This window comes from Delphinus delphis, chromosome 7 (genome assembly GCF_949987515.2).
Source record: "Delphinus delphis chromosome 7, mDelDel1.2, whole genome shotgun sequence".
Classification (NCBI taxonomy): domain Eukaryota; kingdom Metazoa; phylum Chordata; class Mammalia; order Artiodactyla; family Delphinidae; genus Delphinus; species Delphinus delphis.
The window spans coordinates 66784511-66807005 of record NC_082689.1 but is presented as its reverse complement, the minus strand read 5'-3'; the positions used below and the strand labels follow the sequence as shown (position 1 = coordinate 66807005).

Sequence of the window (22495 nt, the reverse complement as noted above, 5' to 3'; positions counted from 1 at the left end):
GAGCTGCCTACTCCCTACTTTGCACATACTCTGATGCAGGAAAATTCCCAATAGTGTTCCTGACTGAATCTTCCACTACCTTTGCCTGGACCTTCAAATCCAAATGGCACTTGGAGGGAACAATGTCTCGGGCACTGACAATAATACCTTCCCCTTCCCCTTAACTCTCAGTGGAGTGAGTAAATGATAACTTGGGATTCCATCTGAAAAGCTTGCCCTCCCTGTGGGGGCATGATTGATGAATGCTAAGTGGTGTGATTCTGAGTAGAAATTTCATTAGGACTGTAGAAGGGGAAGACGAAAGACTCTAAAGTGGTAGATTCACTTCTATTCATGTTTCACCAAATGCCATCATTATCCTACTTCCACAAAGTAGAACCAAGGAGTCATTCTTTTTTTCTTTTGGTCACTTTTAAAAACTGACATATAGTTGACATACGATATTATGTTAGTTTTAGGTGTACTACATAGTGATTTGACATTTACATACATTATAAAATGATCACCACAATGAGTCTAGTAAATCATCTGTCCCCATACGAAGTTATTACAGTACTATAGACCATATTCCTTATGCTGTATATTACATACACATGGCTTATTTATTCTATAACTGGAAGTCTGTATCTCTTAATCTCCTTGACCTATTTCACCCCCCTCACCACTCCCTTCTGGCAACCACTCATTTGTTCTCCGTATCTATGAGCCTGTTTTCCTTTTTTTTTTAATCTTTCTTAGATTCCACATATAAGTAAAATAATACAGTATTTGTCTTTTTCTGTGTGACTTATTTCGCTTAGCATAATACACTCTGGATCCAACTATGATTTCATTTTGTTTTGCCCAAGTAGTATTCCATTGTATATACATACCACATCTTCTTTATTCATTCATCTATTGATGGACACTTAGGTTGTTTCCATATCTTGGCTACTGTAAATAATGCTGCCATGTACTTCAGGGTGCATATATATTTTCAAATTAGTGTTTTTGTTTTTCTTTGGATAAATACCCAGAAGAGGAATTGCTGGATCCCAAGAAGTCATTCTTGATGTGTCCCTCTATCCCCCTGTCCTCCCAGTTGAATTGGTTACCAAATTCTGTCAATCTTTTCTCAAAAATGTCTTTTCGGAGTCTACTTATACCTCTTTCTTTTCTTCATTGCCTATATAGCAGCTGAACTTTTATTTGTGAGATTGTAAGCTCCACGATAGCATGGATCCTTTCTGATTTCCTCCCATCCTTGTATCTCTGTTGTGTGGAATACAGTATACTTGACCCTTGAATAATGTAAGGGTTAAGGGGTTTCTGAGCAGTCGAAAATCTGTGTATAGCTTATAGTCAGCCCTCCACATACTTGGTTCCTCCATATCTGCAGATTCAACCAACTGAGGTTCATGTAGCACATATTTATTGAAAAAAATCTGTACACAAGTGGACCTGTGCAGTTCAAACCCATGTTGTTCAAGGCTCAACTGTAATTATGCAATATATATCTGATCAACAAATAAACAAGTTAGAAAATGTACTAAATTTTAAATATTTGTAATATTTGCATAGAAAGGAAAGGAAAATAATAATTACAGGAAAGAATAAACATAAGCCAAAGGATAAAAGAAAGAATTAATATGGCTTACTCGTAGGTCAAAAATAAGATCGACTAGAGCTGAGGGCAGATTATGGGAAGTTAATGGTAAAAAACTTTCCATAGAAGGTTTGGGGTCAGATCATAAAGGCAACAGATTTTATGCTTGTTGGTAGGAAAGTGGAGATTTTTAAGCAGGATGGTGATAAATTGGAAGCAGAGCTTAAATATATGCTAGTTGAAGCAAAACGCCAGTACTAATTCAGATGTGATATGATGAGGACCTAGATTTGGGAAGCAGCAGTAGAGACTACAAAGTAAAGTCTAGAGGGAGAAAAAAACACTTCAAAGAAAAAAAGAAGAACTTGCGCCAGGGTAAGTGAATGTGGGGTGTGGATAGAAGTCTCTTCATTACATATTTTAATTAATCTCTCTAGACCTATCTTCACTCTGCATAGGACTTTCCAGATCCGTTTAATTTATTGTTATTTTCAGTAATATGTATGTTCTACAGAAAACAGAATATGAAAAAAGTCCTTTAAACCAATATCGTAATTTCAGCACTATTGATATTTTGGATTGGATAATTCTTTGTAGTAGGGGTTACCCTGCACATTGTGGGATGGTTAGCCACATTCCTGTCCTCTACCCACTAGATACCACTAGCACCAGCCTACCCAGTTGTGGCAACTAAAAATGTCTCTAGACATTGCTAAATGTCCCCTGCAGGTGGAGAGGGAAGGGCAATGTTTCCCCCACTGGAGAACCACTGCTCTAAAAATATAGTCCTATAAAGTACACAATATCATCTTTATAAATATTTACTGTAATATAACAAACACATTTTCATTCCACTTTAGAAAGTGACACCTTTGTTAAGGGAAAATACATCTCATGTTAAATGTAAACATTATTTTAAAAGGGATTCTTAGAATCTTTAAATGTACTTACATTGAGCTCTAAAACTATTCCAAGGCAATCAATCAGCAATGACACAAGTGTGGCCACAGTAATGATAACCACTGTTATGATAATGTGGAGAACTGACGAAAGAGTCCCACCAAAAAACACATTGGCAATTACCTGCCAAATATAAACAGATTATTTAGAGAGGGAGTCTCAGAGTTGTGCAGGACTTATTAAGAGAGTATTTTATATTATAGTAGTTAGGACTGTATAAAACACTACCAATTAGGCAATCAATCAAATCTTAAGCCAAAGCCATATGAATGAATGTTCTATCGTTTCCAAAGTATTTACACATAGACACACACACATATCAATAACAAGTATTCTTTGTTGAACTATCAGACAGGCAGTGGATTACATTCCAGACTCAGAACACGGCATACTAATGTGTGTATAAATATATTTCTCAAGTGTAGGAGAGACCTTGGGAAGTTACCTTATCCTTCCTCCTTGAGTCCAACAAGGTTACCACTTACACAAACTACAGATGCTATTTAGATTATTTGAATGACCTCTAAGGAAGGGGTTAGCACAATATCCTTTAATAATAATGGGTGTGTAATATCCTTTACTAACAGGAAATTAATTTCATATAATCTAAATCCTATTTGATACAAGCCAAGTCTATTTTATCTCGCCTTTCCTCAACAAAAATGGAGAAGAGTTGATTACCATTTTCCATTGATACTCAGATCAGGAAATCGATCAACAGTTACTTATTTACTGACTTGCTAAGAGAAAATGTCTAGGAGATGATTCCTAGTCTCAGAAATTAACATCCTAATTGGAGAGATCCAACCAATCTAATGGAACAAATAGTGATCAATTTTTGACAGATTAAAAAGATCAAATACAATTCAGAACTAGACAGTGCTTTAGTTATCTAGATCTGATTCCCTGAGAGTAATTGGCTTTACAGTATTCCTGAAATGTGCTTGTCCTACCTTGGCTTGAGGTAGGACTTGAAACATGGATGGGATTTAGAACAGAATTATAGACCAAGGCAACAGTGTGAAAAAGAGCAAAGAGGTAAGAACAGTAAAGATACCTATGGGGGACAAGGAGGAGACAGCCTGAATAGGGTGGTAGCTTTATGCAAAAGAACCATGAGACAAGTATTGGAAATGGTGGGAGAGGGTCAGATGCTGGGGGACCTTAATAACTGTGATACGTAGCATTCCTAGTTGAGTAACAGTCCCCCATTGATGGGATACTGCCATAACTGTTAATAATTAAATGGGGATACTAATCACTCTTACTCATTTATGGTTTTACAATTGGTAATATCCTTCCAAATATTATCTAATTTGAAGTTCATTCTTTTTTTTTTTTTTTTTTTTTTTTTTTGCGGTACACAGGCCTCTCACTGTTGTGGTCTCTCCCATTGCAGAGCACAGGCTCCGACACAGTCTCCGGACGCGCAGGCTCAGCGGCCACGGCTCACGGGCCCAGCCACTCCGTGGCATGTGGGATCTTCCCAGACCGGGGCACGAACCTGCGTTCCCTGCATCAGCAGGCAGACTCTCAACCACTGCGCCACCAGGGAAGCCCCTGAAGTTCATTCTTATAGATGAAGATCACTGAGTGGGGCAGGCTAGTGAGAGTATTTATTAGGCACAGACTGGCTTTGTGGCACCCCTGTACTTGGCTGGCTACTTTACCTGTGAATAGAAACAGCTTTGATTATATTTAGGCCAACTGTATATTTGTGTGTGTGTGTGTGTGTGTGTGTGTGTGTGTGTGCAGAAAGGAGAGAAAGAAAAAGGAAGTGAACGGGTGACGTATATGCAAAGTTCCTCTGCCTAGTATTTGCTACCATGGCAGAGATCTTGGTTCAGTTCTGTCTTCCTGTCATGGCAGCTAGAAAGGAAACACAAGTTCCAAGTACTGAAGACATAAGCTATACAGGTGGAGTGACTCTGACAGACCACAAGCAGTTCACCAGAAACCACATGAGAATGCACCATTTATTATTGCTGATCTAGAGATCAGATTTGAACCTAAAGTACTGGGCAGAAACTAAAATAAAACCATTTCTGGCATCCAACAATAGTTGGCAAAAATTTTAAAGGCTCTTCAATTTAAAAGATATTCATCAAGTTCTGTCTACTGCTCCCTATATTTGAGGAGAGCTGGCCTATGAGTTATACATTTGTAAGTGAGGACAAGTGATTAACTGCAAAGGATATACATAGTGCTGAACATTTCCTCATTCCTTTTTCTTGTGCAGTTCCCTATCTGCAGAAGTGGCATAAGGTAAGCACTGGTGTGCCTCTAGAAGCCTGTCCATTAGTGTATCTGAAGCTCTGTAGGCATTTCGCTTCACACATTAGACCCATTGACATGGTGCACTGTGTAAACAGCCTCTAGGAATAGATCCTAAGACTAAGCCTTTTCAGTGTGATTCCTGAAAGAACCACTATGAAGCAGGATCATGTTTTTCTGCTAAATGGTACAGTGGATTTTTAGCATACTGTATAAAGGATTCCTGACAAGCCACATTATCCAATTTTACACAAAAAGAATTAGTTCTCTTTTACCTAATCTTCCTCTACAAATTCAGGTGGGCTATATAACATAACTTGGAGTTGACTTTATAAGTGAAATATCTGAATATACAGATATAAGTAAATAATATACTCTCTATTATTTTATATGGTATATAAGTATAAATAGATAAATATATTTATCATAATAAACATATTTATAAATTTATGAATGAATAAAGAAATGTTTATTTTATATTTACATAAACATTTATAAATTTATAAATATAGAATAAAATATATCTGTAAAACTAATGGTTTAAATTGAATTTTGGGTTTTCATGAAAAATAAAATATTTTAGTTTTTTAAAACTAATAAAACTCATCAAATCTGTCCTGTGGTGCCTTTAAAACATGTTGACTTATAAAATATTTTAGCCAAAAAACAATTTTGTAAAACATGTTTTAAACCTTAGTACTTAATTTCTTTGTAAGAATGAGTAAAATAGGGCTTCCCTGGTGGCGCAGTGGTTGAGAGTCCGCCTGTCGATGCAGAGGACACGGGTTCGTGTCCCGGTCCGGGAAGATCCCACATGCTGCGGGGCAGCTGGGCCCGTGAGCCATGGCCACTGAGCCCGCGCGTCCGGAGCCTGTGCTCCGCAACGGGAGAGGCTACAACAGTGACAGGCCCGCACACCGCAAAACAAAACAAAAAAAAAGAATGAGTAAAATAAAATCTTGGTCTGACGTTATTAAATGCTGGCATTCACTTTGGAATGCAGTTGTATTAATATTTATACTTACGTTAATATAAACTAAACTACCAAACATGATTTTCAAATCCAACTTTTGAAAAAATATCTTGTAAATATTTGAATATGAATTTATCTTTAAACTGGTTAAAAGAGAAAATTTTATACATTATATTACTTGTCATGCACTTGGGAATTTGCAAAATCAAATGATTTATAAATCGCCCCAAATTAATGCAGTAGAGAGATGACCTAGGTAAAGTGTTGGAAAGAAGTTGTGCTTACCTCTCTAGTCACAAAGCATTCAATCGGGTACGTCAAAATGACAGTGACTCCATAACAAAACCTTCCAAATGTTACCAAGTCATCATTTCTGCAATAATTTTCAAATAAGTCTCCTAGAGAATAATATAAAATAGATGTATTTAATAGATACTGGGTATTGAGATAAATATCTAATAAATGAGATATTGGATATTATATAAGTGAAGCTACATAAACGTCATTTAATTTAATAGAATAGACTGCCAAATCTAAACATAAATTTTGCATTCAAAAACTATATAATTACTGATGGGCATTAAAAGTAGCACATGTTCCACTTGAAAGCAAATTCATCACTAATAGTTTTTTTCTTACTCTCAGTGTTTGTTTTTAGAAGATTAGCCTTATATTTGTACCAAGTTCTGAAAAATACTTTTATCCATTGTCTTCTTACACCAGAATCAACTCCCTAAATTCTTGTGCACTGGTTTTATAAACTTGCTTCTGGTCTTTGTTTCTGGTAAGTAAGTGACTTCATTATTAAAAAAAAAAAAAAAGTCTGTTAAAATAAACAAATTTCCTTTTGAAATGTTATTCTTAGATCAAGGACAATCCTGAAAGGAACAGTAGACTAGTACATGTAGGGAGCTGAATTTCCTGTATATCACGCTATAGAGTTTAATCACAAACTCAGGGCCACAGCAAGGAATTCCAAACATACATTATCTTCCATGTTATCTGATGAGTCTGAGGTAAATGCACTGATTCAAAACTGTGAAAATATGGTTATTTCCCAGGCAGAGTATTATATTTAATTAGTTCCAAACTAAACGATGGACCATATATACATTGAACCAATTCTTATTTAGAGACTGTATTTTCTTAGACACCTGTGAGGAAATGCAGGGATCTAATGAGGGCACAGATCATGTCAGCAAAAAGTTTCCCAATATAGAAACAAAGAATATTTGAGACTGTTTATTTCCTAAATATAACATGCTTACATTTTAAAATGTTTGTCACATTTTTCGATGAGACTGACTAGAAAATTAGATAAAAGTCACACACTACCACACTGTTTACAAAGAAAACAAAATAATAATACTTCTGTACTTTTTTTTTTCATTAAAAGACTAAATGACCTGCCTCTTCCCAAGACTTACTTTAAGTGACTCTTTTCCCCTCCCCCTGTCAATTGGAGTAAATGTACATTACTTTTTAGTGTTCCTTTTGGGCAGAAGGAGATTAAATCACAAAGCAGTAGTGGCAGAGGTTCATCCAAGGTTGATTGAAAGGGTTCCAACACTCTGAGAAAAAAGGCCCAAAGCTCCCTGTTCACTAACCTCCACTAAAAAACAGGCCCTGTACCTTTTCAAAAGTCACTGGGAAATTCAAGAACAATGTAGAGTTCTCACTGCCTCACAAGCTGGAGTTTATGTAATGAAAGGGAAAAGAAGCATGCAGTGTGCGCAAACAAGACTAGATTTGCCTAAGGCAAAATGGCCTGAAGAAACAACCTCAGCTTATTCTAGGTTGAGTCTAAGTGTATTTTAGGGAATTATAGCTAGAAAAGAAAGAAAGAAAAAAAAACAAAAACAGACAACCAAAACCAAAACCAACCTGTCAGCTTTGTTATATAAAGACTTAATTATATCTGCACAATTACTAATGATAAAAACACCAGGAAGGTGTGACTAAGAAAAAGGGTTTATGTCTTATAGAAAAGGCATTTAAAACCAAGGTCCTGTGCAGACTGAAGCCTACAGGCTATTTGTCTTTGCAAACTATGTAGCAATAGTGATACATGGCAATGTTTTGAAACAATTTTAATCAAGATTTTCAAGGTCACTTCATTACTGCACTCTAATGGCACACACCGGTATTATAGTTTCGATGGCACTGGGATTTTGTTATTCAGCACTCTTTTATGAAGCCATCTTCTTTATTTCTTGAGAAATCTCTCCCTATAATCATAGTCACCTGTAACCTGCATTTGGAACAATGTACCACCCACCCAAGAGTACTTCAGTGTCATCTGAAAAGTAAGCTAAGCAGAACTAGAGGCTAAGAGACAGTTTTTAATGGGCCATATGTATCCAAAATGGGGTAGATGACAAGATGGAATGGAAAGAAAATGGGACTGAAAGTTAGGAGATGTGTTTTCTACTTTGTCAGCAGCCAGCTTGGGCAAGTTACTCCGCCTCTTTGTGTTCTAGGCAGGGGGTAAAACTAGTTATTCCACTTACCTTCTTAGGGTTGTCTGAAGGTCAAATGAGATAACAAACCTGCAAAAGCTGTGAAATGCATGAATCATAGTATTTAGCAGGCTGTCAGAATACCCTAACTCTCACACTACAGAGATGAGTGAATGTAAGGGTCAAGGATGTAGAAGAGATGACCATTCCGTTGTTGGGCCTGGATGAACAGAAGAAAAGAGAAGTGAATTCAGTGTGGGGTCCTGGGATGAGAGTTGGGGTGAGGAGGGAAAGGCCTGGTTTTGTGGGAAAGATGTATTTTGTGTTTACGGCAAGAGTGAAACAACTAAGTAGAAATGTCCTGCAGGCAAGAGGCTGGAGATGAAAAGAAAGTTCTGGACTAGAGTTAAAACAATGAAAATCTCCAAGAATTTGTTGAGAGAAAAAAAGCCAACTTGCTTGAGCCAGTTAATGGGGTTTTGTGGGGAGAGAGGGAGAGGAGGTAGGAGAAAGTAAAGATGAATCACTCAGAAAGAAAAAAATATTAAGGGAGTGAATGATGGTATGGTAGTGCTCTTTTCTCTGCAGGAGGAAAGAAAGAATGTACAGAACTGTTAAGTGACTCAGAGAGGTCCATGAAAATCAGAACCAAGAAGACTGTTAGCTTTGAAGAGTGGGAGGATATTGGTGTCCTCGAAAGTGAAACTGCAGTGGACTAGTAGAGAGGGAAGCTGGAATTCATGTGCTTTGAAGTGATACCGTGGAAGGAGGGAGAATGGACTACAGAAGAAGCTTAGCAGTTTAAAAAGGAGAAAATCAGGAAAATTAGGAGAGGCAGGAAGGTAGGGGAGAGAATGGGTTCTACTCTGAAGTAGAACATTGGGTATAATTGTACTTAAAATGAGAAGTGATAGCACCACTCCATATGAACACCAAAATATGCTAATACTGAATTTTTCATTTTACCTTGGGTGTAGCCAGTAAATGTCAAGTATCCGCATGTAGCAAAGAGAATACTGATAAATACAGAAATCAAGGTGGACACATGGATGATGTGAGACCACTTAGCTACTGTGGGTTCTTCCAAAGAACCATAAACTAAGAAGCAGTTATGGTGGCAAATAAATGCTGCAATACAAGGGAAAAAAAAGCATTATTAAAGCAAGCACCATAGTTCTCCCTTTCCTTCAGAAAATTCAGAGATGTACGCTACTTTGAAATACTAATGAACTGAAGTTCAGATATACTAATTTACTAAATATGTCAGAAATAATCTTTCTAACAGCTGTAGGAATGAGAAATTTCATTCACATTAGGCTTATATTCTCCTCATGTCACTCTTGATATATACCAGGCCTAGCCAACTTTCTCTCCCATTTCCCAGTGGCCTTTCCAATCTTAAAGGAAATCTAAACAACACCATATTTTCAGTCCAGGGCTTCCTTTCCCATCTGGGATATAACAGAGTAACTTTAGATGGCCAATTCACAATACTTTGTGTGCAAGGTTTTGAAGAAGTCCATAACACTTGCTAGATTTTCAAGTTAAGAAATAAGAAGACTTAAATGAGTTTTCTGCATGAGGAAGAGACTTGTCCAAATTGAAGCACATTCTGGTGATGAGTGAGAAAAGTTTCAGCCTAATTTTATGTTGGCACAAACTGGATCATACGCTGCTAATGGGAAGTCTAAAACTTAGGACGTCTGCTCTCCAGACACACAGCACCTTTTTTTAAAAAAAATAAATTTACTTATTTATTCTTGGCTGTGTTGGGTCTTTGTTGCTGTGCACAAGCTTTCTTTACTTGTGGTGAGTGGGGGCTACTCTTCGTTGCGGTGTGCGGGCTTCTCATTGTCGTGGCTTCTCATTGTGGAGCATGGGCTCTAGGCACGCAGGCTTCAGTAGTTGTGGCACGTGGGCTCAGTAGTTGTGGCTTGTGGGCTCTAGAGCTCAGGCTCAGTAGTTGTAGCACGCGGGCTTAGTTGCTCCGCAGCATGTGGGATCTTCCCAGGCCAGGGCTCGAACCCGTGTCCCTTGCATTGGCAGGCGGATTCTTAACCACTGTGCCACCAGGGAAGCCCCACAGCACTTTTTCCTAGTACAGAAGACTCCATATTCAGAAAGGGCCTTGGAAACCATCTACTCACCAAACGACATTACACCAACAGCCTGAATAGCATTGGGCTTTGCAAATATCCAGGCATCTTCTGTTTTTGGTCTAGAAGAGAAATCAGTTAATTTGATGAATGATTAAATAAATGCAAGCATAAGCATAAAAGAAAACAAGAAATGATGTCACACTATAAATTGAACATCTTTAAGTCAGAAATTAATAAGGGGCTCCCATTCATCTTTTTTTTTTTTTTTTTTTTTTTTTTTTTTTTTGCAGTACGCGGGCCTCTCACTGTTGTGGCCTCTCCCGTTGTGGAGCACAGGCTCCGGACGCGCAGGCTCAGCGGCCATGGCTCAGGAGCCCAGTCGCTCCGCGGCATGTGGGATCTTCCCGGACAAGGGCATGAACCCGCGTCCCCTGCATCGGCAGGCGGACTCTCAACCACTGCGCCACCAGGGAAGCCCTAATTTTTTTTTTTTTTTTTTTTGGCTGTGCTGCCCGGCATGTGGGATCTTAATTCCCCGACCAGGGATTGAACCCGTGCCCCCTGCATTGGAAGCGCAGAGTCTAAACCCCTGGACAGCCGGGGAAATCCCCATCTTTTTAAATTGTAAATAAATTTCCTGGGAATACCAATGTTACTGTTAACCTCAGTCCTTGAAAATGCATGCCCATGACTTGGAGAGACTCTAGTTTTGCATATTTAGAATTGACCACTTAACTCTGTGACTTTATCTACTTATCAATTTAACAACAAACATTTGTTATGCACTCATCATTTGAGATACTTCTTGAGGGAGATTCAAACATTAATAATGCAAAGTTCTTCCTCAGTTAATCAATGCTGCCTTTTTTTTTTTTTTTTTTTTTGCGGCATGCGGACTCTCACTGTTGTGGCCTCTCCCATTGCGGAGCACAGGCTCTGGACGCGCAGGCTCAGCGGCCATTGCTCACGGGCCTAGCCGCTCCGCGGCACATGGGGTCTTCACAGACCGGGGCAAGAACCCGTGTCCCCTGCATCGGCAGGCGGACTCTCAACCACTGCGCCACCAGGGAAGCCCTCAATGCTGCCCTCTATTTCCCTTTAACTCTTCCAGGTTCATCCTACCCAAGGGAAATTCACAGTTGGCGCTACAGTTTATTGAGAAAGGTAGACTTGAACTAATATTAATTGAAAAGGTACTTAACTATGTTCTAGGAACTATCCTATGCTATCTCAATCTTCACAATAACACCTAAGTATTATTATCACCATTTAATGTACTAGGAAAGTCAAGCTCTGGGTGGTGACATATCTGGTCAAGCTTCCACAAACAGTAAGTAAAGAAGTTGAGATCTGTCTCTTTGGTCTGTCTCTTCCTTACTGAACTGCCAGTCGCCTCAAATTCCCACCTGTATATACACTTCTCAAAGAGGTTTTAGAAATATATGTACTTTAAATAGCTTGAATAAGTCTCTTTCTTAGTGGAATTAAAATATTTGCCAACCTGTCTATAGGCAGGGATTGGTCTCCCTGTTTAACAAATCCCTGAGTAGCAGTGAAGAGCACAGGCTCCAAGATCAGACAGCCTGTGTGATCTGGCCCCATCCACTTATTAGCTATGTATCTTAGGCAAAGTACTTAACCTTTCTGTGCTTCAGTTTTGATATCTATAAAATGAGGATAATAATAATAGTACCAAATTCACTGAGTTATTGTGTAAATTAAATAAGAAAAATATGTAAAACTTTGGAAGAGGGCTTCCCTGGTGGCGCAGTGGTTGAGAGTCCGCCTGCCGATGCAGGGAACACGGGTTCGTGCTCCGGTCCGGGAAGAACCCACATGCCGCGGAGCGGCTGGGCCCGTGAGCCATGGCCGCTGAGCCTGCGCGTCCAGAGCCTGTGCTCCGCAATGGGAGAGGCCACAGCAGTGAGAGGCCCGCGTACCGCAAAACAAAAAAAAAAAAATTTGGAGGAGAGCCTAGCATACAGTAAGTATTCAATAAATGGTCACTAGTATTATCAGCTTATGTATTAACATTGTTATTATTATACAGTTTCATTTAATAGGAGGTAGCAAATGTCCAAAAGTATGGCCAGCTTCCCTGAAAAGGAAAGGCTTCAGTGAGATCCAAAAAAGGCATAAGATAGAAGAGGGGGACAGGGAAGAAGGGTCCTAGAAAACATAAAGGTACTAGGTATAAATCCATCTATTTCCTAAGTTTGTTATTCATTCTCAATGTAGACACAAAAATGTCTCATCTGTTTTGTCAAAGTTAGTGGGATTTATGCATTATATTACTTCTTTCCATATTTGAAATGAGCATTACAGACACAAAAGAACTAAGGAGCAAGCAAGGGAGGCCTCCTGCTGTTACAGTGCTTGCTCAGAAACCCATAGTTTGTTGAGTGGGAGCTGCTGCCACCTGCTGCTTCCACTACTCATTGCAGTGACCATTACCGACAGCAGCATACTTGTCAAATTCCAATGTTAATGTGGAAAAATACAAATTTTGTCCACAGTCCTTAAACATTTTTTTGAGAAAAGGCAGCACTAACAATTGTAGAAGCTTGAAGATTTTTAACTTTCTAATATGTTTTAAATGATCTACTTTCCCTGGTAGGGTATTCCCAGGTGAATAATATTCATTTTTCCTTTCAGTACAGATTGTGGTGGTGCCCTACTTTTTAACTCTTATATTAGTAATGAAAAGGTAGGAGTTTTATTTTTATTTTTCTTGTTTCATTTAAGTTTAAAAGGTTTTTCCTGGTCCATATGGTTCCTTGATATTCCTAGATAAGATGGAGTGTGAAATAGTACCTATGATGATTTTGGATTTTCTGTGTTCAGCTTAATGATGCTGATTTTATAAGATGGAAAATACCAAAAACATGTTACAGATAGGAAAAAAATGTGTGTCCAAATCTAGATAAAGGAAAGAGACACTGAATATGGTTTTCCAACCTTTTATAAATTAGCCTGGGATTGAGTTCCAGAAAAATGGTTCCACAGAAAAAAGAAAAGAGAAAGTTTCTTGGTATACTTTATGAAACATTGATACTCAGTGTGGATGAGAAAATGAAGTTACAGACCGCTCTGACTTTAGAATATAGATGCTGAAATAGAAAATGAAATATTATCAAATGCAAGCAAGCAATGTTTAAGAAAAAAATCATGTCTAAGAAGAGTTTTTTCCAATAAGTGCAAGAGTAGTTCAGTAATAGAAAAATCTTTTAGTATAAGTCATCACATTAACAGATTAATGGAGAAAAAAGCTTATGACTGACCATTTCAAAATAGGTAGGAAAGCATACAATCCAGTATTTATTTTGACAAGCATGCTAAGCACGCTATTATTAAAATAGAACTTCCTTAACCTAATAAGGAATATATACCAAAACCTATAGCAAGTGACATACTTAAAAGTGAAAAATTAGAAATATTACAATTAAAGGCAGAAACTAGATGAGGATGTTCACTATCACAGCTTTCAGAATATACTATTGGAACTCTTAGCTAATGCAATAAAATAAGATAGTGATAAGATATGTAATCATTGGAAAGTGATAAATTATTTGGACACAATATAATTATGTACACAGAAAATTCAGGGGAATCTACTGACAAGCTATTGGGATTAATAAGAGCATTCAGCAACTTCACTGGATACAAGCTTAATACACAAAAATTAATAGGGTTGATGTATACAAAAAAGAACCAGTTAAAATGTTTTTTAAGTGGCAGCGACAACAAAAACACTATTTTTAAAGATATGCATAATATTAATGTCATGACATAATTTTATTGAAAGACAAACAAATGGAGAGATACAGCATATCCATATTTATGAATGGGAAGACTCAATATCATGTAGATGTCAATTCTCTCCAAATTAATATTAAATTTCAAAGAATAAAACATAATATCGATGGAGGAGAGATTGTTTTAAACCTATAAAGGCAGGCTTCCCTGGTGGCTCAGTGGTTGAGAGTCCGCCTGCCGATGCAGGGGACACGGGTTCGTGCCCCGGTCCGGGAAGATCCCACATGCCATGGAGCGGCTGGGCCTGTGAGCCATGGCCGCTGAGCCTGCACGTCCAGAGCCTGTGCTCCGCAACGGGAGAGGCCACAACCGTGAGAGGCCCACGAACCGCAAAAACAAAACAAAACAAAACCTATAAAGGCAAAACCCATAAAGGTAAAAATTGATAAACCTGATAAAATCAATGGAAGGTAAATATTAATATAAAATGTATAATAAATTAATCCATATTCAAAGTTAAAAAATAAAGAAAAGCTAAAAATTGGGAGATGAAATGTGTCTTGTATATAACCAAGAAAGGGTTATTATCCAGTGTATATTAAATGCTACTGCATATCATAATAAAAAGATATTCCAATGAACAATAGACAACAGGTAATTGACAGAAAAGGAAATGAGAATGGCCAACAAATATGCTGTATGTTGCTCACCCTCCTTCATAATTAGAAAAACTCAAATGAAATACATTAAAAAAAAATTTTAAACCTAATTCAATAATAGCAATGTTGAGAAGTTGCTAGGACAAGATACAATTATTATGGAGGGAACTGTAAACTATAAAACAGTTTGGAGAAGATCTTGGCAATATCTAGTAAAGTTTAAGGTACTCAAAGCTTATAAGCAAACAATTACATTTCTAAATTTCTAAACCATCAGATTGTATGCTGTACAGCAATTAAAAAGAGTCACCCAGTGCTAATTTTATCAAAATGGAAATATACTGAATACAATATTGAGGGAAACATAGTGAGTTATATTAGAGAATGTACATTTTTTTTACCATAGTGATTATTTATGAATATTTTACAAACATACTAATCAATACTAATACGTAAATGCATAGTATAAGTATAGAAGCATGAACAGGAATGATTCAAACCAACTTAGGAATAATAGTTATGTCTGGGAAAAGAAAAATGAATCCAACTTAAGAATTATAGTTATTGCTATGGAAAGAGAAGTACATTGACTTTTAAATATGATAGTCTATTGTTGATAAAGACTGGAACCAAATATAGAAAATTATTTCAAAAAGATTTAGCCCAATTTAAAACTTTCTGAACTTTATATAATTATACAATATTTTCTACATGAAACCTTTTTGGATTTGAACTTAATTTTTAAGCTTAAATTTCCATAAATAGTCTATAACTGAAATTACATTCTTCCTACTGGAAAGTCATTCAAATCATTCAATTTTCAACAAATATTTGCTGAACACTACCAATGTGGCAATCAGTGTTATGGCCACTGGAAATGCTGCAGAGAAAAAGACAAAACAAAGAGGTCAAATATTTTTTATTCTGTATGATAATATAGAATAGCAGCATACAATAGTGTGTTGGGGAGGAAGACATTTTCCGCTATTCTAGGTTCTTCTAGCTGCTCTAAGAGTTAAATTGACATGAGACAGGTTAACAGGAGAAAATCAAACAGAAGTTTAATGACAGGTATACATGGGAGAGACTCAAGGGAACTGAGTAACTCGCCAAAATGGCCAAAGCCCTCACATTAAATACCATCTTTAGCTAAAGGCAAACAAGGATGTTGGGGGTAGTGGTTTGGGACTTCGAAGGGGAGGAAGGCAATTCACATGAAGGTGGAAAAGTAAATGTTTGGTAAAGAAATGTCTGCTGGGCCATGTGGAGACATGGGACATTTAGCAGACCCTGATCTCTAGCCCTTGCCAAGTTTCTCCACCACACTTAGCACATATTCTTTGCAGGTATCTCTGGTGATTGCTCTATTCCAGGAACGTCCCTCTATCTGAATTCTTTTAGGTAGTGAGGAAGAAGGTCAAAGGTACTTCCTGAGTCTTTTGGGTCTTGTTTTCAGCTCGAAATAATCCACCTGCCAAAGAGACACCTTTTGGCATGGCGAATTTTGCTCCTCTACAATTGCTTTCTGTGCTGATGGAAATGTTCTACATCTGTGCTGTGCAATATGGTGACCACTATGCACATGTGGCTACTGAGCATTTAATACTATGGCTAGAGTTAATTAATTTTTAATTCCATTTAATTTTATCTAATTTAAATAGTCACATGTAGGGGGAGATAAATTAGGAGTTTGGGATTAACATATATACACACTACTATATATACAATAGGCAAACAACAACGACCTACTGTATAGCACAGGGAAATATACTCAATATCTTATAATAACCTATAATGGAAAAGAATCCGAAAGAGCCTACATATATATTTATATATATACATTTACATGTATAACTGAATCACTTTGCTGTAAACAACACTGTAAATTAACATTTGCAACTAACACAACATTGTCAATTAACTATACTTCAATAAAAAATCATAAAATAAAAAAAATAGTCACATGTGGCTGGTTGCTACTGTGTTGGACAACATAGATCTAAAAGGAGTGGTATAGGTAACTTTTGTTGCAGAAAACCTAATTAGCTTCTAATGGTCTAGAAGAGTTAAAGAAATTACTTAAAGAGGATTTATTTTTCCTGCAGTGTAGCTTATGCGGTAAGTTTCAGCTACTATTTACCAACTGAACTTCCTGAGAGGCAAGAAGAAGAATGGAGGAGATGAGTGTAACAGTAGACAAGAAGAATACTTTGTTAACTTATAAAGAACCATGGCTACTAGAGAATTTGAGAAAGAAAAAAACAAGAAGAAGAAAAGAAAAAGAAGATGAAGAAAGCAAAAAAAATAACAAACTGGGAGAAACAAATCAAAATTGTCATTATGAATACAGACATGGGGGAAAACAGAGTACATAGTAGTCATATTGAAATATTATTAAATATGAACCAAGTAAAGACTAATCTGTTATTACAAAGTGATTAAATTATAGGATGAGCACTTTCCTTTTTTTTTAATTTTAAAGAATAATTCACAATAAGTAACCTGTAACAGGAAATGGTTTTCAAATGATTTTTCAAAATCAAACATATTAACATACAACTCTTCAGGAGTATTTCTTTTGTAAAAAGAGAGGCTAATTTTCTTCTGAAGAAACCCCAAAATAAGAACTACTCTCTGGTTTCTTTTTGTTTTAGATTCTTCTGTTGGCACCGTCAAAGTTCATTTCCCTGAGAACTGAAACCAACCACATTTACTGGTGTGTGTCTAGAGTTTGCAATGGAAGCCAACAGTTTTGAAGTTAGTCCACTGCGGTCGATAGCATCTCTTCAGCAACTGTTAATGTTACCTAGTAATGCATAAACCAGCTCTTTATCCCCATCTGGCTCCTACCTGCTTCTTTCATTTAATGTGATTATTTGCTGGCTATAGATAAAACTGTGATTAATATTATCAATAAGGGACAACTAGAACAATAATGAACTTAATTTCCACTGTGAAGGAACTTTCTCTCGACTAAGGAAAAACATATGGAATACAGAGAGCTGAAATGGAAAAAGTTAATGAGCTTTGGGGTCAGGCGGATTTGGATTAAAAATTTTTTTTTTAAGAACATAAATTACCATTTTTCTTTTCCAATGGTACAAAACAATTTGTCAAAAACAATTTCCAACTTAAAATGAAGAGTAGAATAAAGTTTTCAAGTATAATTTCCAAGATTAACCCTGTACAAATGATATACGTATTTTAGAAGTTCCAATACTTGCTGGGGAATTTTTTTAAACACTAAACATCTTTGTGATTAAGCCTACTTTAATCTTATCAATTAACCTTCTAACAGCATACTGTGAGGGAACACAAGCAGATTAAAAACACTGTGCTGTTTTCTGCACAAGAGAGACCCAGGTGATGCGGTGACACGAGCGTGTCTGGCCTGATCAGTAACACGGCAGACTTCATCTTCAGACCAGCCGACCTGCACAGGGGGCCGCACAGACCCGTTCTCTCTCTCTCTCTTCTCTAACTTGGAACAGTAAACATTATTTTAGATCATCTTAGCAAACTAGGGGCAAGTTTACAAACCTCGAGTCTCACAGTCACTCTAGGTGGGACCTCACACACCTGGGGTGTCTGATTTCAAATAAGCCTCGGAAGACCCTCTCATGCTGACCTGCCCCTTTCGCTGCTCTCCAGATGAGAGGGTCAAGGGCCTTCTCACCCTTCTTTAGGCTGTCACCACCCGGAGGCCAGCATATCTCTTGATGTCCACACAGGCGCTGGTGGACATTGCCACACAAGGGCAAAGAAGCGTGAGGCCTCAGGGAGCCCTGCTCCCTGGTTTGGAGCCTGCGGGAGCCCTGGCCCTGCCCCTCCTCCTCGCTTCTCCTCCCCTCCTCTCTTCTGGCCTCGCCCCACGCCTCCCGCATCAGGTCAGCATGTGCTGACCGTGGTGTCTGTGTGGGCGTCCTGGTGGCCATCAGGCCTGCCCGGGGGCTGGCTAAGGTGAGTGAGGCCATGCAGGGCCACGGGTCAAACAGGTGGGCGTTGTGCACTCATGACAAGGAAAGACCCTCAAAAGAAAGTGAAACTAAAATAACGAAGAACTTCTGCCTAAGAATATTTGGCTTTAGAAGGCAAATAAAATAATTACATTTCTCAAAACATAATTTTCTGACTGACATTCCTAAATCCTACATGTACATTACTTCCTAACTGCAGATTTTCAAAAGGCAATTAATAAAAAAATTCGGGTCATTCTTAAATAATATGAGATAAACTTTAAAGATCAGATTATGATTTCCGATATTTATATACACATTCTACGGAGAGATGGCTATTGAAAACAAAATAAAATAAAATAAAAACCAAAGGTGCAAATGAAGTCTCACTCCTGCAGGGAAGTAAAGCTCTTTCTGAATCAGACAGGAAAGTGAGAAACCAGACCTAGCTGTGCAATGTCTCCACCAGCGACTGTCCGAGAGCAGCATCTATGGTCATGCCTAAGATACCTCCTTCTGCAAATAACCCTTCAGACACATTCAAAAATGTCTCACTGAGACCTAAATTAGGCTTTTAAGATTTGGTCCCTTCGTGGGAAAAGCTGGTTGTGATCTGCAAATGACTATTATCAATTCTCGACTCTCGTTTTGTTATTTTACTCCTTGTAACGGTAAACGCAAAACTTAACTTTCATCTCTGAGACAAATATAGAGCACACAGTCAAAATAAATAACATGGAGAAGAGAACATTCCTCTGGGCAGTTACAAACCCTTGGGGAGGGGATGCTTGGCGGTCACCATGCCAAAGCCCTCTCTCATGGCCCTGCTCTGACTGTGTCGCTCCGTGTCTCCTCTGGGGTTGGCGTGATCTGCCGGGAGGGAGGGGTTGGCAGGGTCCCCCTGCGTCCAGGGGGACAGCCACTCGCGCACAGTGACCGCGTGTACCTCCATCTGGCGCTGCAGGATTTAAATTTTAACTTTATGATATACTAGCAGGGTGACTTTGGGCAGACTACTTAATGACACTGGTCTTAGTGTTTTCTGCTGTAGAACAGAGACGATATTAATTGTATTTTGTATATCTGACACAAAGGTTATGAGAAAATGAATGAGACAGTGTGGTATATAGTGGACAATCAGTGTTAGATGGGCCTTCTTCTGCTCCTTTTCCCTTTCCTCATGTTATCACTAAAGTAACAATACATGTCTCAGTCTGGGTGTAAGGACCTGCAAGTTCGTGAAATGCAATCTTCATCATGGTATTCATATTCTTTTAGAGAATGAAGGGACCTTGAGAAAGGCAAGCTATCTTTTTTTTTTTTTAATTTATTTTTTATTTTTTGCGGTACGCGGGCCTCTCACTGTTGTGGCCTCTCCCGTTGCAGACCACAGGCTCTGGACGCGCAGGCTCAGCGGCCATGGGTCACTGGCCTAGCTGCTCCGCGGCATGTGAGAAGAGCATGTGGGATCTTCCCAGGCCGGGGCACGAACCCGTGTCCCCTGCATCGGCAGGCGGACTCTCAACCACTGCGCCACCAGGGAAGCCCTAGCTATCTTATTTTAAATAAGCAAACGTTTAATCTTTATAACAGATGGTACAAATGCAACCAAACGGGCAGCCATTTGGTTTTGATTATGGTGAAAAAGATGAAAAAATTCATTTATGCTTTAGATATTGACAGATAAATGTTCGGTATTCCATCCCACCCACCATACCCCATACAGTTTTCTGCACAACTGGGTCTGCCAAATTAGTGCAGCTTCCAGCTGCAGAAAACCCCTTGGGTAATCTCAGGGCACGTGGAGCTGCTCAACCCCCCTCCAGGGTACAGCTTAGCCCAGCTATCAGTTCCCCAGCTAAGCTGTAGCTTCTCTGTGCTGATATAAATTTTGCTACAGTGGTGTGGAGACTACCACCAATGGAATCTTTGTTTGAATAAATTCAAAATGAATAAATTCAATGTTTGAATAAAAGAGGGCACTCATTAAACCTTAAGATACTGGACATCTAAAATGGACAGAGAGGCAAATTGCCTGATTATTTAATCACCACTTGGATTACATCTTAGACTTGAAAGGAAAAAAAGTATAAAATTATCCTTTTACATTTTTAAGATTCTATCTATACACACATGCACATAGATTAAGGGTTATTCTTGGTGTTAAGTTACAATGACATAGAGGGAGCTAAAGATGTGAAAGAGCTAACTCACTTTGCTAAACCCCCGTGTATAAAGGACTCAGACACACCAGAAAGCTACTCAGGATGCTCCAGCAAAAGGAGAAAACAAAGAAAAAAAGAAAGATGTGAGAAACTGGAAGTAGGGTGTCTAACACAAAAAAAGAGGTGAAAGGAAGTCCTAGAAAGACAATGGGGCAGCAAACTGAGAAATCACTCTATCTAGAAAGGAGCAAGAGGACGAAGGCTCTGAGACTCCTCTCTAGGAAAAATAACAAGATTGGTAGATTATCTTATATGTTCGAGCATTTGGAAAAGGAGTAACAAAAATAATCAAAGTCAAAAGCTAAACTAGGAGAAAATATTTTTAAAAGACACATTTCACAAAGGACTCATTATCTCCAAAATATACAAAGAACACTTCAGACTCAACAATAAGAACACACACAACTCAATTTAAAAATGGCCAAAGATCCACTGACCCCCTAATAGACCCCTCACCAAAGAACAGATCCTGAGAGCAAACAGGCATATGAAAAGATGCTCCCAACCATATGTCACCAGGGAAGTTCAAATTAAAACAACACTGAGATACCACTATACATCTTGAAAGAAAGAAAAAAAAAAGTACAGCCATTAGACTGGCCAAAATCTAGAACACTGACAACTCCAAATGTTGGTGAGGATGTAGAGCAATACGAACCCTCATTCTTTGCTAGTGGAAATGCAAATTGGTACAGCTACTTTGGAAGACAGTTTGATGGTTTCTTATAAAACTAAACATACTCTTATCATAGGATCCAGCAATCACATTGCTTGGTGTTTACCCAAAGAATCTGAAAACATATGATCCACACAAAAACCTGCCACACCGATGTTTATAGCAGCTTTCTTCATAACTACCAAAACTCGGAGGCCACCAACATGGCCTTCAGAAGGTGAATGGGTAAACTCTGGTACATCCAGATGATAGAATATTACTCAGTACTAAAAAGAGATGAGCTATCAAGCCACGAAAAGACAGGAACCTTAAATGCATATTACTAAGTGCAAGAAGCCATTCTGAAAAGGCTACATACTATATGATTTCAACTGTATTTCATTCTGGAAAAGGCAAAACTGGGGAGACAGTAAAAAGATCAGTAGTTGCCAGTGGTTAGGGGTGGGGGAGAAGGGATGAATAGAGGAAACACATAGGATGTTTAGGGCAGTGAAAATGCACTGTATGATAATATAGTTATGGATACATGTCATTACACATTTGTCCAAACCCACAGAATGTACAATACCAAGAGTGAACTCTAATGTAAACTATGGACTTTGGGTGATTATGATGGACTAACCTAGATTCATCAACTGTCACCAATGTACCACTCTAGTAGGGGATGTTGATAATGGCAGGGCATTTGTGGGAAAACTCTGTACCACTCTCTCAACTTTGCTGTGAACCTAAAACGGCTTTGAAAAAATCAAATTTTTTATTTTTTTTAAAGCTAAACTGAACATCCAACTAAACATGATTAAAACAAAACCAAAAGCAAGTCTCGATTCTAGAAAAAACGTAACAGAAGGGAAATATAACTAACTTTGAAAC

The 22495-nt window shown here is 38.1% G+C and overlaps 1 protein-coding gene across 2 annotated transcripts in view; it reads right to left on the bottom strand.

Annotated features, from left to right (window-relative positions):
• The window catches only part of SLC38A11 (solute carrier family 38 member 11), a 52769-nt gene that overhangs the window by 6018 nt on the left and 24256 nt on the right, over window positions 1–22495 (bottom strand). For both annotated transcript variants that reach the window (XM_060015689.1, XM_060015690.1), the window contains 4 exons: window positions 10399–10469; window positions 9218–9379; window positions 6078–6190; window positions 2537–2668 (listed from right to left, as the gene is read on the bottom strand). In XM_060015689.1, coding sequence (XP_059871672.1) covers window positions 2537–2668; window positions 6078–6190; window positions 9218–9379; window positions 10399–10469 — 478 coding nt within the window. The remainder of the gene's footprint in view (window positions 1–2536; window positions 2669–6077; window positions 6191–9217; window positions 9380–10398; window positions 10470–22495) is intronic.